The 14,902-nt window shown below is 34.6% G+C and overlaps 1 protein-coding gene across 1 annotated transcript in view; it reads right to left on the bottom strand.

Annotated features, from left to right (window-relative positions):
- Window positions 1-408: 408 nt before the first annotated feature.
- The window catches only part of ANLN (anillin, actin binding protein), a 41,777-nt gene continuing 27,283 nt past the window's right edge, over window positions 409-14,902 (bottom strand). The window contains exons 18-24 of the mRNA XM_063304036.1: window positions 12,555-12,593; window positions 12,358-12,379; window positions 11,477-11,589; window positions 4,566-4,652; window positions 3,733-3,840; window positions 1,853-2,025; window positions 409-1,603 (exon numbers count right to left, since the gene is read on the bottom strand). Of these exons, the coding sequence (XP_063160106.1) occupies window positions 1,480-1,603; window positions 1,853-2,025; window positions 3,733-3,840; window positions 4,566-4,652; window positions 11,477-11,589; window positions 12,358-12,379; window positions 12,555-12,593 (666 nt within the window). The 3' untranslated portion in view covers window positions 409-1,479. The remainder of the gene's footprint in view (window positions 1,604-1,852; window positions 2,026-3,732; window positions 3,841-4,565; window positions 4,653-11,476; window positions 11,590-12,357; window positions 12,380-12,554; window positions 12,594-14,902) is intronic.

The following is a 14,902-nucleotide window of genomic DNA, read 5'->3' on the forward strand; positions in this document are numbered from 1 at the left end:
ACAGACCATTCTGGAGTACTTTCATTTCCCTCTGGACCATACTAACCTCCTTCAGACTATGCCATTCTCAGAGATGATTCAATGGTTTCCTAAAATAAACCCTCTGAACCGGAAGCAGTTCAAGGTTTCTGGAAAAAACAAACGTATTGCAGGCCTGGACTTTCTCAAACCATTCTATTTTGGAGCATTTATTTCTGAAAAAAACTAAGCCATCCCATGGGTTAGAAAGGTTAATCCAGAGGGAAAACAGGATGTTTTATTGTTCTTTGAAAACATCTTTTCCCGGATCAAGAAATTCTGCACATTCCTATATGCATGGGCTCACAGCTTTTTGGATTTGCTTATTAATTCTAGCTATGTCTGGATCGTCTTTTGCACTATTGCAAGAAAACACTACCTGTAAGACAATTCTTTTGATAGGCATTTTTATTCATGCTGAAGTCTTCTGCATAGCTTAAGAATATCAGAAAAAACAAATAATAATAAAACACAGAATTGTGGAAAGGGAATGGGGACAGTCGATAAAGTATTAGTGTTTATTTAAAGCTACATCAGGTAAAGGAAGTGCACCTCTATTAATTTTTCAGAGCATGCAGCCGCACCATAGCACATTGTGATACCAGTAGAAAACATTTGTGGAAGCTGCGTATCTGTTATTTAACTGAGCAGCCTTGATATTGCACCATTCATCTGAAATTACTTTTGCTTATAGATCACTTATGTAAAAAAAATCCATGGTTCTTTCTAAGTATTACTTAATGTACTTCAGTTGTAAAAAGCCTGAGTACATCCACATTGTGTCCTATTGTTTGAAGATCAATGAAATAGAAGAATGTTGAAGCAGAAGATGAAAATGGGTAGATCAGAAAGAGAAGTTTTGTTTTTTTTTAAAAAGCAGCTTTAAAAAAACACTAGATGCTTATTTGCTAGGAACATGTGCAACATAACTGAATAAATGATCATACCTGTAAACCATATTATGTGCAAAAATGCACTTTTGCTTTTTAATCTTATTTTGTCTACTTAGATCTTTGACAATTCTATGCAGTTCTATTCCAGGCAGACACTTCCTATACATGACTTATATAGTGAACATTATCCTTTAGGACTTGTTTTTTTAAAAAAACTAGTTAGGTTGTAAAAATGCATGTATAAATAGATCATCTCCTCACTAAAAGTGAACAATTTTGAAGAATTCTTGTTTAGTAAAAAAAAAAAATCCTTGATAGTTTTATTCCCCTGCATGCTAAATAGCTTCAGATCTTAAAATAAGCCAAGCTCTGATGCATTAAATACCAATAATAGACGAATTAGAGCTTTGCATGTAGCAAGTAGTCCAATATAACATACCTTTTCCCAAATTTTAAAGCATGAAGTATAATGAATAATCCCAAAGAACTTTTATACAAAAATTGTCATTAAAAGAATAACATTGTTTGCATCTAGCCTTTAAAGCAAGTTTTAAGGAGAAAACATAATTCAAGGTTTTCCAATAGGGACATAGCAAGCATCAGGTTGCCACATGCGAAGGTCAACAAGCACTTGATTTAGCTTCTGCATCCAAAGATTACGCTCATCTTTAGTATCAGCTGATAACCAGTTCCTTTAAAGAAATATGAGATTGAATATTAATTTATAAATTCTTCTATACAGGAAAAATGGACTGTCATAACTAGGAAACTATCCAAAATTATTAACTGTAAAAAAGATATCACAATTCCCAAATCACCCTCATAACCTAACAATGCTGATAACCAGGTCATGTGAACAATCAACTTAAAGCAATCTGTAATAGAGAAAATATATACTCAACTTTTTAAGGAATAGAATATGGATTAAAAAACATGCTTACTTGGTAACACAGAGGGTGTCTCTGCATTGGCTAACTAGCGTTTCCTTATCATCTTCTCTCTGGGGTCGAACAGTAATTAACTCAAAAGTATTGGGACGAGCACAGAATTCTCTATTAGCTGGTTCAATCTGACGATTAGTGCAGTTTGCCAAGTTTATGGAGCCCAGTGGATGCTGAAATTAAAATATTTATTTATAGATTTTTCTGCCTATAATGCTGTAGGCATTGCAAAGAGGCTTACAGGAAAATAAAGTACATAATAAAATTATTCAATAAAACCAACAAAATTATCAAACTAATTGGGAGGAAGAGGTCGAGGAAACTCCATAGAACCAGAGAATAGGACATTGTAGGCATTTATGTTCTTCATGCAACTACATTAATATGCAAAAGATGTAAATGGTTCCAAATGATATAATTTGCATTATGCAAATGCAAATGCAGATTACATTATTATGCCATTACACAAATTACATAAATCACAACAAATCTGTATTGCTGCATGTAGAGTCCACAGCATTGAGATCTGGTTAAATGAGGTTTAACTGTATTCTAAAAATGAAACATTAAAATAATGCATTCTAAACAAAAATTCTTCTAGCATGGTACGTTGTAAACTATTGTGCTAAAATAGGAGCCTCTTGAATTCCAGGCAGGAAAGCTTTCTAAAGAAGGCCCACCCAATAGTTCGCATTCAGCAGTTCTTGGTACATGTAAGCAGGACCTCCCTTGATGATCTCACTGGAGGCTGTATGACAAGTATTCTGGTCCCAAGTTGTTTAGAACCTTGTACATCATAATCCAAACCTTGAACCTGCTTTGGTAATTAATTTGCAGCTGATGCAGTTGCTTCAACCAACTTGTATATGGCCAGTGCCCTACTCAACAATCTGGCCTCTGAGTTGTGCACTTGCTGCAGCTTCCAGACCAAACATAAAGTAGCCTCACAAAGCTGTATTACAGTATAGCCTTCTAAACACAAAGTTACTAGAAAATGAACAACTGCAGCTAGACTGTCCCTGTCCAGAAAAGGGCATAATTGATATATCAACTCAAGTGGACAACAGGTATTCCTAGCTACAGAGATTATCTGAGCCTTCAAAGATAATGACGACTTCTGGAGCACCCTCAAACTACATACATGCAGACAGGGCATGTTACGGACCCCATCCATGAGATAATGTCGATTGGTGGGGCCCAGGAAGAGAGCCTTCTCTGTCATGGCCCCTGCCCTTTGGAACACTCAGGTGAGGCAAGTCCCTCTCTCCTGACCTTCCGGAAAAAGTTAAAGACCTGGCTCTGCCATCTCTCTTGGGACGGGAAGGGGACTAGTCTGGGGGTGGCTAGCACCTTAAATGGTCCCCATGTATTTATAAGTCTGAATCAGAACTTTTAACTGTCATCTTGGATGCTATTTTATATGTTATATGTTATATTTTATGCATCATATCTTGTTTTTATTGTATTTTAATCTGTTTAGCTTTATTGTAAACCGCCCAGAGTCCCTCTTTTGGGGGAGATGAGCAGTGACAAAATTTGATAAATAAATACATGTTCTTTCTGAGGAAACCATACAGAGAAGTAAAGAAATTAAATTCATAGTTAATTGCAGTCTTCTCCTCAAACTGGAGATTCCATTCATGACAGTCCAAAATGCACAGGAAGTTGATATTATTCATCCTACCTATGTGAGTAGTCCTAACAACTATTATAAAGTAGTACAGGATTTGGCTATGTAATGTTTGAATTTACCCAAAATTAATATAGCTATACAAGACCTTGATAAAAATGTCCTTGTTGTACAATTCAAAAAATTATAAAATAAAGAAAATCTCTTCATTAAGTGCTTTATTTTAATACGAATTTTAGCCTGAAGTTACCTTTCTCTTTTCATCATCTGGGTAAGTCCAAAAAGAGATACAATTTCCAGAAAGAGCACACCAGCGTCGATGCCAAGCTCCAAACCCACTAACATCTTCAAACATAGTCTAGAAAGAAGGGAAAAATATTTCTAAGCATAGACATTCCCCCTCATTCGTATGTAAATATGGTCAGGCCCTGCACATATACCAGCCCAGCCTGTTGCAGTTCCTATTGCTGCTTGGTTTGACTGCCATGCACAGGTTTCAGCAAATCTCACCTTTTGACCCAGCTTAACTTCATTAACTACATTTGATCACGCCTTAATCCTCTCATACTGGCCACTACGTAATCAGCACTGAATAGCTGAGAATATATGTATTTCTATCTGGCTTTTCTTTTATATATCAGAGCTTATACTTATACTACCATAAAGGCCACCCGGTTAAAATGGCAGCATACAACCATAAAAAAATAGATTAAATAAAATAAACATAATCACCATCCAAAAGATTTAGAGAATTCATAGATTGTTTTAACAAGGCCTTCTTAAAGATACAATCAATGCAGCACAATACTTTTAAATGAGCACTTTGATCTTGGGACTATGAGCAATTTTATAGCACATATTGCCATCTAGTGGAGTCAGCAATATTTAGGCAACTACAATTACTTGCAAATTAATAACTGCTGTAAAATTGGTATGTGCTTTTCTAACTAGAACTTAAAGAGTCACATAATGTTATTGGAAGATTTATCACAGTCACAAAGAAAACAATTTTAGAATCCCTAAATATCAGGAAAAACTAAGAACAAGATCTTACTCTGTATTAAAATAGCTGTGATAACTTACCAAAAAACCTCTCTCTTCCACACAAGAATCTATTTGACATTTGATCTTTAGATGTATATGGCCTTCCAGGGGAGACAAGAAAGGAACCTGAAAAATGGGTAGATGGAAAATTAGAATAATCTTATTCCTTTAAGGAAGAAAAAAAAGTTGATTCCTCTTTTACTCCCATTGATCAATGATTCCTACTATGCATCAATGACACCCTCAAGGCTACAAGTTTCTTCACAGTTTGAGATTCCACAATCTTAACCCTGAGATTCTAGAAACAATTTTGAAAGTTCATCATTAACTGAAAAGCAGCAGAAATCTGCACATTTGAGAGCCAGAGATTCAAGAAAACCCACAAACAAGAAGCAAAGGTCCCTAAAGTTATCAGCACAGTTATGGAGAAAGACAAGGAATATATATACAGGATACACATTATTGCAAAGATGGGCATTTGCACTATAAACTTTGAAATGGCTTTTAAAATATTCTTGGCTTACTGGGAAGAAACTTAGTTTTCTATCAAATTTAGTAACACTTAAACTGCTTAAAACTTAACAGACTGATTTAAAAAATACTTTTTAGTCTTAGCAGACATCTTCATCAGTCTTGTACAAACGTTGTGCACATTGCTGTATTTTCTTACATGAATTCAGGATCTGAGATTGTCCAGATGTTTGCTATAAATGCATTCCAATTATGATCAAGAGTTCTCTTCCATGAACTACCAGGGATAGAAGTTGAAAGGGAGCAAATATTCTTACAGGCAATGAAGCAAACATGTTATTTCCTCTATCTACCCAAAAAGTATTTAGCTAGATGTTCTGGATCATCTCCCTCCAAGAATTAAAGATAGTGTGGAAGTTCTATAGTCAGACATCTTAGATAGTTGGGCAGCGTGCCTTGAAAAACAAACATATAGATATATTGGGGTAGTATTTTCCTTTTAAGTATTAGTTGTGATTAAGTATATATTTGAACTTTCAATTACAGGCAACATCAACTAGAAGGCATTCCTGCTTCCAAGCAAGACAAACACTTAATTAAGTAATTTAGTTACTGAACAAACTAAAAAGTCCACTCTCCCCAAGAATGCAGACAGCATGCTTGAAGGACCAAAACATATTATCCAAACTTCACTTACATCAGTGCAGCAAATATCAAATAGCCACTCTGAACATATTCTGCAATAAATGGTAGCAAAACATTATTCTTGTTCATCTTTTTTAATAAAATGATGTCCCAACATGGCAAATCTGAATTCCACCTTGATGATCAGTACTCTTCAGTAAACACTAATAGGTTCCTTTTTCTTTTTAACCCCTGCAGACCGAGCCAGCAATCTCAGTTTGGCACTTGTAATTAATTTTATTTTACACTCTAGTTCCAGATTGAGAGATGGCATCCCTATATATATTTGAGAAACACAAAGATACATAACTCCCCTTTTTTTCTATTCTCCTTTCTAACTCCCCCTTATCTTAGCAATGCCCTTCTTTGTTCTTGTTCTGGTGTGGTTCACCTCCACTGCAAATTTCTTCAGTGACTGTTAGTACAGTATAGGTGTGATACATATTATTTTATTTTATTATTTTTTTAAAAAAAGACTTGTATGGCAACACATATTGTAAGAACCACCCTGGGTGGCGCACAAAACTAGTGATAACTAATCCTGGCAACGTCAGAAGCAAACAGCCTGAAATCAGACTTGACTATTATAATAAGGAAAGGTGGAAACCACTCCTCCCACCAAAAAAGAAAAACCTCAAGCCCATGGCATCATGTAGAAGGGAGAAAAAGATGAAATAATGTGAAGCTTGATTTTACTGTAATTAGGGCTTGCATTTGATACACAGTAGTCACTGGAATTCTTTCATATCACTTTCTTTTTTTTTTTTTTACAATTAACCTACTGTGGGAGATTTGCATTCTTGGATGCCTGTTTGCTCCTGCTTCCAGTTGTAATCTTTGTCAAGAGAAACCTGACAATAATTCAGAAGCCAAACTAGCCACATAAAATAATCTGAGTGCTACAGTTCTGAGAACTGTGCAAACACTGAAGCAGGGGCCTAATTAGGCAACAACCAGTTTCAGAGAACAAAAGGGGTGGGACAAGCTAAGCAGCAGAACCAAAGTGCTCAGAGACAGCTTTCTGCAGTGGGGCTGGTTGCCCCTCCTCTCACTCAGCTCTCTGGGAGGTAGAGGGCAGGGCCTCATCCCATGTATAGCCTCCAGAGCTTCAGAGCTGACACCACCAGGCACGTTCAGCTGAACTGTACCACTGCCCCTTACCATTTATGTATATCCCATGCTATGTCTTGTCGAGCAGAGAGGTGCATCCATTCTAGAAAAACTTAATAACTAGTTCTCATGGACGAGACCAAACCAACTAGATAACACCCCAGCTTTGAAATTCACTGCACAAGAAAAAAAAAGTAGTCTGGTATGTCCCTTCTACAAGTGCTAAGACTGAGGCTATGTATCAGTGGAATCTGTTTCAACAGAAAAATGAACAGAGGAAGCCCACCCAGGAATATAAGTTGAAATGTTTCTTGTAGCACAAAATTAACCAAATAATCAGAATTTATGCATCAAAAAATGTTACATTGGCTTCCTCATCTTTCATTTGACTGAAACACTGAAGAATCACCTTCCTTCATTTTGCAGGTCAACACTCTTTGTGCAATCTAAACATACATCGTTCTCCTCAGAAACTGTGACAAATTTATCTACATGCAAGTATTCAGCTATTTGTGGCTTACATGTCTATTCAAAAGGAGCGTATCACTTTTGGTTTTAAATTGTATCGGTGAAGTGGCTTCAATAGTATATTCCACAATAATACATGTTTAATGTGTTTTCCTAGTCATCTTTATCAAAATCAGTACATAAGCACAGGTCTAAGTTTTGGTACACAGCATTCAAAAAACAAAATCTGAATTGTCTGATGCTCAAGTCAAAATCCTATGTTTTAAAGTAATCAAGTCTACAGATTATATAGTAATTTTATGCCTTGATTTCATTTTTTTAAAATTTAAATTGTATTTGTCCTAGAACTAAAATGGAAAATTCAGTAATTCTTGATAAGGTAGGACTCATGCAGACCTTCAGGTGGGACATAGAAGTATCCTCACACTAGGACACAAAAGCTTTATTTTACATAGATGGTTCTTTTACTTCTCACAAGACTGATATGTACTATATATGTATATAGCCACAAGTATCTCCAAATACATGCAGTAAGATACTGCAGCTTTCCTGTATCAAAAGGGCAAATCTAGTCTGTTCTAGAAAAAAAGACAAATTTTGGTAGCTTTTATGTTTGATACATAGGTCATTTCTATTTTTACACGCATATCAGAAATCTAGCTATCAACCTTGGTGACATCTTTTTAAAAAAACTATCTAACACAATCTGGTTCCAACAACACATCTCCAAATAATATCTAATTTTCTGGCAATAAAAGGAAGATTAAAAGCTAGAAGTATTTCATTACAAGGCCACCAATATTCATTGCTCAAGTTTCAGAAGGCCTGGAACCAAGATTAAATTAAGGTTAATTTCATAAATGTTACTATATGTTGTTTTCAGCTACTGAGTAAAGGCATCAAGGAAAGATTCCAAGGCAAAAAGCATTTGCTTCCCAACATGCAAAGTAAATAATTGACAACTAGCTATTGTTATTTCTGAAACAGATACAGCCATGGAAACTATGGACATAATACAGATTTGCTTGGCACCCAACACTTAAAAAGTATGAAGTGCTCTTGCAGGGACATTCTTTCCTTCTGACCAAATCTACAACATGAACATTATAGAGGTCCTTAAAGCAGCATGTCAATCTTGCTGTAAAGAAAGTGACAAGACATAGACAGCATGCATTTTGAGTTTTTTTTCATTACTTTTTAAAAAAGGAAATAACAACCTTATCCTGGAACAAATAACCCAGTAGTTCTTTTTCCTTAACTCCATAACTTATCTAGGAAAAAAAAAAAGTGGGGGGGATGCTGAATGCAACTAAAGGCAAAAGAGAGAAAAGATAAACATAGCAGTCTAGGTCTATGTATGAGCATTTTGGCAGTCTTTTACCTTTTAAACTATACATTAAAGCCACATATCCAACCCATCACCCACCCAACTTCCTGAGAGGAATAAAGTTACAGAAATGCTTCCATGTATCTAATAGCCAGACAGAGAATACACTCATGCTTACAACAAATGAAGTCCTTTTGGGAGTTGCACTCATATTAACATTTGCTTCCAAATACAAATTTCTACCCAAACAAAAACTGTGTGATTATTGTATAATTCAGAAAATAAATAAATGTATGAATTATGGCTGGTATTTTTACACAGAGAGCCAGTGTGCCATAATAGTCAGAACTGGGTTGGGGAGATCCTGAAGTCCTCCATCATGCAGTTCACTGGGAGATTTTGAGCCAGTCATTTCCTTCCAGCTCAATTTATTTCACAAGGTTAGTATGAAGCTAAAATGAAGAGTGACTTAATATAACCCATAAACTCCTTACAGAAAATGTAATAAATAACCAATCTTTTCAATACCACCAGTATCAACTCCCCTTTAAATGTACAAGATGTAAAGACAATGTTACAATATGGAACAATTCCTGCATTAGCCTTGAAGGGAATACTTGTACTCTTAGGAAGAGGAGAAAAGGATCAACATCGTTAAATTACTGTTATGTTCACAGGGGTTTAAAATTAACAGCATAACACTAATTTGCCATACCTAGCAGTATGCATCAAATAGTGTTAAGGAATGCATGATAAAAAATTACATGTTCTTTCCCTTGGGCAGTATCTCCTGACCAAAAATTGATCTAGAACGCTATAAAAAGGAGAACAAAACAGTTTTATCTTCTACTAAAATATTACTTTTTTCTTTTTAACAATATGACTATGTCATAAAACAGTCATTATGCACCAAGTACATTTTATGCAATGATTATAAAGCAGAACACTTTTTAATTCAGTTAATCATATGGAGAGAAAGTTTTATGCTATGATTCTTTTAATATTCAAGGAGAAGGAGAAGGAGAACAACAAAACGACAAGAAGTTTGATCTGTGGAATAAGGAATCAGAATATTCAGTCTTGGAAAATCAGTGGGGTCCAATTGTTAAGATATCCTAATGACCTAGGGATGAGGTTAATTCATCAGAGAATCTTGTTCCAAGTTTACTGGGCTTCCTCAAAAATGTTTTAAAAAGGATTGATATCAGATTTTTTGTTGGTGCGTTAAGAAAATTAAGTGCTCTCTAACTCATATGCTCTGGTTGCCCTGTTATGGTTTTCTTTTGTTTTCAAGTCATCACATGTGAAGGAGAAAAACAAATATCTGAACCAAAACCTCTAAACTACCAAGGCCCCTGAACTCAAGTAGCCTCCTTAATAATTTGCTTAGGCATTTGCAGAAGCTGGCTTGTGTCATGTTCACTGTTTCAATGTACACTGTACATCGTAACGTTTCACACGCCATGGTGCTGACGCGCGTTTCTGTTTGGGAGGGAGCTGCTGTGAAACCTTGTACCAAGCTCTGTATCTGTGCTCATTACAATAGAATGTGTTTGGGTTATGTGCTCTGTTCAAGGTCTTTTCCCGCAGACCATCAGAAGCCGTTAGGAGCACCTGAGATTGTGAACTTGGGAAGATTCTACGGGGGGAGGGATCTCATTTGCACCGAGGGTTTTTAGTTTGCGTTTGGCGTGCTTTTATCATTCTCAGCTTTCTTCATGATCCTGCATACTATTCTTTAATAAATCAGATATCTTTGAATTCCTGCTCATGAGTTTGATAGTGTTTTAGAATAGGCATTCATTACAGCTTGTGAGTTAGCTTAAATCAGCACTTGCATTTTTAAACAGGAACTAGGCAGTAACTAACCACACAAGCTGACTTTTGCCAACCTCCATTTTATTAATTGAGTATTCTCACTATACGTGGAAAATCTAACCCATGTTATCAAAAATAAGATTGGCATTGGATATCATTACAGGTCAGCGTTAATTATATAGCTATATAAAGGTTGTGTGTACCCTTCTTAAGTGGGAAGTTGAAGTTTGTCCCCAGCGCTGTTCAAATAAACTTGGCTCAAGCAGATCATGTGTTCTCCACTTGTAAATTGGGTTTTGGGGATTTTTTTCTCCTTCACATGTTAATAAAATATTGGGCAAAAATATAGTAAAGATCAAACGTGATGCTGAATTATACTCCAAAAATATGAAAGTTAGCACTTTATGAATAACTCTGGCATTATAGAATTGGGGTTCAACAAGGATAATTTTTCTGTGTAGATGGAAAGAAAACAACACTCCTGATGTCAGAGTGGATTCAAGAGATGCATTTTTTGTCAATTTTTGAAATGTCCTTATATTGTAAAAATGAGGAAGTGGAGAAGTATGGTTTAATAATATGCTAAAGGACTGAACTAATTAAATATTAATTCTATATTAATACCATATATACTGTGTGTATATGTATGTGCGTATTGTGTGTATGTGTGTGCGTGTATATTATCTTTTTCCATTTAAAACTTTATTTCATTTTATTCACTATTAAGTATATATCTTTATTGTATACCACTGATATTGTTTTTGTTATATTTCACTGTATTATTTTTATCTCTCTATCTCTATCTACCTATCTAGCAGAACTAAACAGAACAGCCAGTACTTTCATACCAAAATCTATTCCTGACTGTATCAGGCTTCCTTCATTTCAGCAGTATAAAAATTAAGGCAGAGCAGTCATTCTGTTTATTACCATTAAAATAAATGCAAGTAAGAAATCCCTGATAAGCTACTGGAAATCATCAAAATCAATAGCAGGTCCATATGTATCTCTTTATTAAATTACTATAATTTAAAGAAGTAGCTTGGGGAAAACCCAAACCTAAATTAATTACCTTGTCCAGCAGAAATTTGGTACTCCCAACTGAAGACAGTGAAATTGTATGTGAACCAACAAGAACAAAGTTACTTGTGCGCACAGAATTAGGTCCACCTGGACTGGTCATAGCTATGAAAATAAACAGATGATCAGAGATGTAATCTTTATTCAGTTAATATTACTGGTTAGGTTTTATTAGTAAGTATTTAATTGATTAAACTAGAGAACATTTAAAAACATAATTCTAAGAATAGAAAAACTGTGTGGCAGGCCCTTTCTCATTATATCCCCTTCTTCGTTTCATACAGTAAGGAATGCCACCATTTACACATGAATATGTTTTGGGATAAATGCGATATATACATGAACAATCTATACACAAAAAGGCATTTTATTCAAAAATATTGATAACTGTCTCAAGTTACAGATAAAGTTATTTAATTGATAACAGCATGTTTTGCACATGAAATATATCAAGAATTGAAAACTAGGGAACTAGTCACAATATAATATTTTTTTTTTTGGTTTGAAATGGCCATGGACCCAAATCGTAAACTTTCTTCTTGTTTGAAAATAGCTATTGTTAATAAATATATAAACAGGCCTTCTTCCTAATTGTTTGCTTCTGTAATAAATATGATTCATTAATTACATAGTATCTAAAACTCCTAACCAAGAATTTGAATTCTAAAGCCTGTAACTTTCCCTGAAAGTTTGCAAAGTTGTCACCTCATTTTCATTCACTCCCAATCTGTGAATGAGGAAGATTGATAAACAACCTGAAAAAGGAATCTTGATAACACATAAATAATGTTTATAAGATTATAATTTCATTTAGCCTTCATTACTGTCAGGATTAGTAATAAAATGAATACCAAAACCTAAGGTTTTGCTTACCTGGTGCAAGAAGATTCGTTTTCTATATATGTATAAAAAAAAAGAATAATGGAGAGAGATAATTCAGGAAAATGCTTTAGACAATACATTTGAATTCTACGCTGGAAACAATAGTCTTTATCAAAGACAACTGTAGATTTCTCAGATGGCAATGTTTTCTTGGGTATGGGGAGAAGTTAATTGATATTAGTACTTACAGTAGTAATAGATGTCAGTAATCTCTTTGGAGTAATAGCCTATGATAGAGAAAACACAAGATACCACATCCACTACAAATATTATAATTTATTTTAGTTTAAAGTTAATTCAGTAGCATCACAAAAGAAAAAAAAGCAAAAGGAAATAAAAGCTTGTCCAGTACAAAACCCCAAAACAGAAGTATAAACCAGGACAATAGATTTATCTTACTGTATATAAACTATACAAATATTAAATATATATACAAATAGTGAAATGAAACCCAATTTTTTCGAAGTCACAGAAGCTTTTAACTGTAGAAATAACAACAACAACAATAATTACATTTCTTCTTTCAGGTTTGTAAACACCAGCTTTTTACAAACATCAAAATAGTGAAATAATATCATTGTAGTAATATTGATAAAACATGGCACGCTTGTGGATTTTGATCCAGTGAATGTTGAGACCCATTTGGAAACAATCTCACATTTAAGAATTTGAGTTTAAAACCTGTCAAGAGTATTCAACTTTCTTTTATATACTGTGCATATTATCTTTTTCTCTGTATGTTCTTCATATACTGAATTTTAATTCATGTTGGTATTTTACGTATGACTGCAATAAATTATATAGTATAGGTATATCTATTGTCCTGGCTTAGTTTGTGTCACAACATGGAACAGAGAACATAACTTCTTTCAATTGGAATTACCTTCTCTAAACTTCTATTTTTGGCAGATACTGTATTTGTTTGGAACTTATATTTATGTAAACTCCAATTCTGGATTAAAGTGCGTCTGCTCACACACATAAACATACAAAGTTACTTATAGCCTTGAACACGTTTTAATCATAATGAGTTAGGATTAAAATTACTTGGAGTAGGACCGTTTTGCAGGGATACCTGGGTTTTGTAGTTATTTATCTGGCTGACAAGGTAACAGTTCTGTCTCATCTGTGGCGCTGGGTGTTGTGTGACTGGTGATATTGATAGTTTTGTGAGAGAATGGCTTCCTGGGATGGTGGTGTTCTTTTCCTGTAATTGTTGAATGTAATTGACTATTAGTTAGGGTGGTGAGGAGATGGCTCTCTTTATCTAGCATGGTTAATCACTGTATGATGGGGACAATGTTGAGCTGATGTGCCAATGTTTGGTCTTTGGTTATATTTTTTATAGGTCCATAGATAGAGTTTAAGTCTGTATCTCTGTTGATTGTTACTTGGCATGAATGATATGCTTCTAAAATTTCTCTTGTTTAATATGGTATATTTTATAATTTCCACTGTTTCTTAGTTGAAGTTATGCCCAAGGTTGTCCATCTGGAGGGAAATTAGTTAACTTGTATTGTGTTTTCTGACAGCTAGTAGGTGTTCATGGATTCATTTTGCTACTCTTCTTCTGTCTATATAATAGTGTTCGCAGTCTTTACATTTTATTTTGTAAATGATTGCTGTTTTGCAATATACTTTCATTATACCCCAAAACTGCAGTTTAAGGGCAAAAAGGTTTCATTTCTATGAAAGTCAAACCCTCCATTTCAAGTTTTGATTCATTATGAATACAGGAATTTATAAATTTTCTTGATTTCCAGTTGTATCATTGGGTGTGTAAAATGAATGGAACAAAAATAATACAGGTAGTTCTGGCTTAACAACTATTAATTTAGTGATGGTTTGGATTTACGACTTATGACCTGTCCTCACACTTATGACTGTCATAGCATCCCTATGGTTACATGATCACAATTTGGGCGCTTGGAAACCAGTTCGCACTTATGACCGTTCCAGCACCCTGTGGTCATGTGATTGCCATTTTTGACCTTCCCAGCTGGCTTCTGACAAGCAGAATCAATGGGGAACCACATGATTCGCTTAACAACCATGTGGTTCGCTTAGCACCCAGTGACTCACTTAATGACCATTGCAAAAAAGTAAAACTTGGATTCACTTAATGACCACTTCACTTAAGAACTGAAATTCTGGTCCCAATTGTGGTCATTAAGTGAGGACTACCCTGTATTGTTATATGTACCATTATGAGCATGATTTGAGTATTATTTAGCATTTTTGAAATCTTGGCATGTACATAGAGCAAACTCAATTTCAGTATTTCCAATACTGAAAGATGGTAGACACATTTGGATATTATTGGTAAATAAATTATAGTTTGATTCTTGTTCTCATAAGAAATTAACTTATTTTAAAATGGGAGGTAACATTTTATTTTGGAAAATTTGGGCTGAAAATAGGATTGTTGTCTTAAATCACTTCATTGTTAATTATGGTTATGAAAGAACAAAATCTGCCTAAAACTAAAGAATGACAATATATTTAGGTAAAATACTTGATAGAATTTAATTTGGAA

The sequence above is a fragment of the Candoia aspera genome, chromosome 4, assembly GCF_035149785.1.
Source record: "Candoia aspera isolate rCanAsp1 chromosome 4, rCanAsp1.hap2, whole genome shotgun sequence".
NCBI classification, from domain to species: Eukaryota; Metazoa; Chordata; class Lepidosauria; order Squamata; family Boidae; genus Candoia; species Candoia aspera.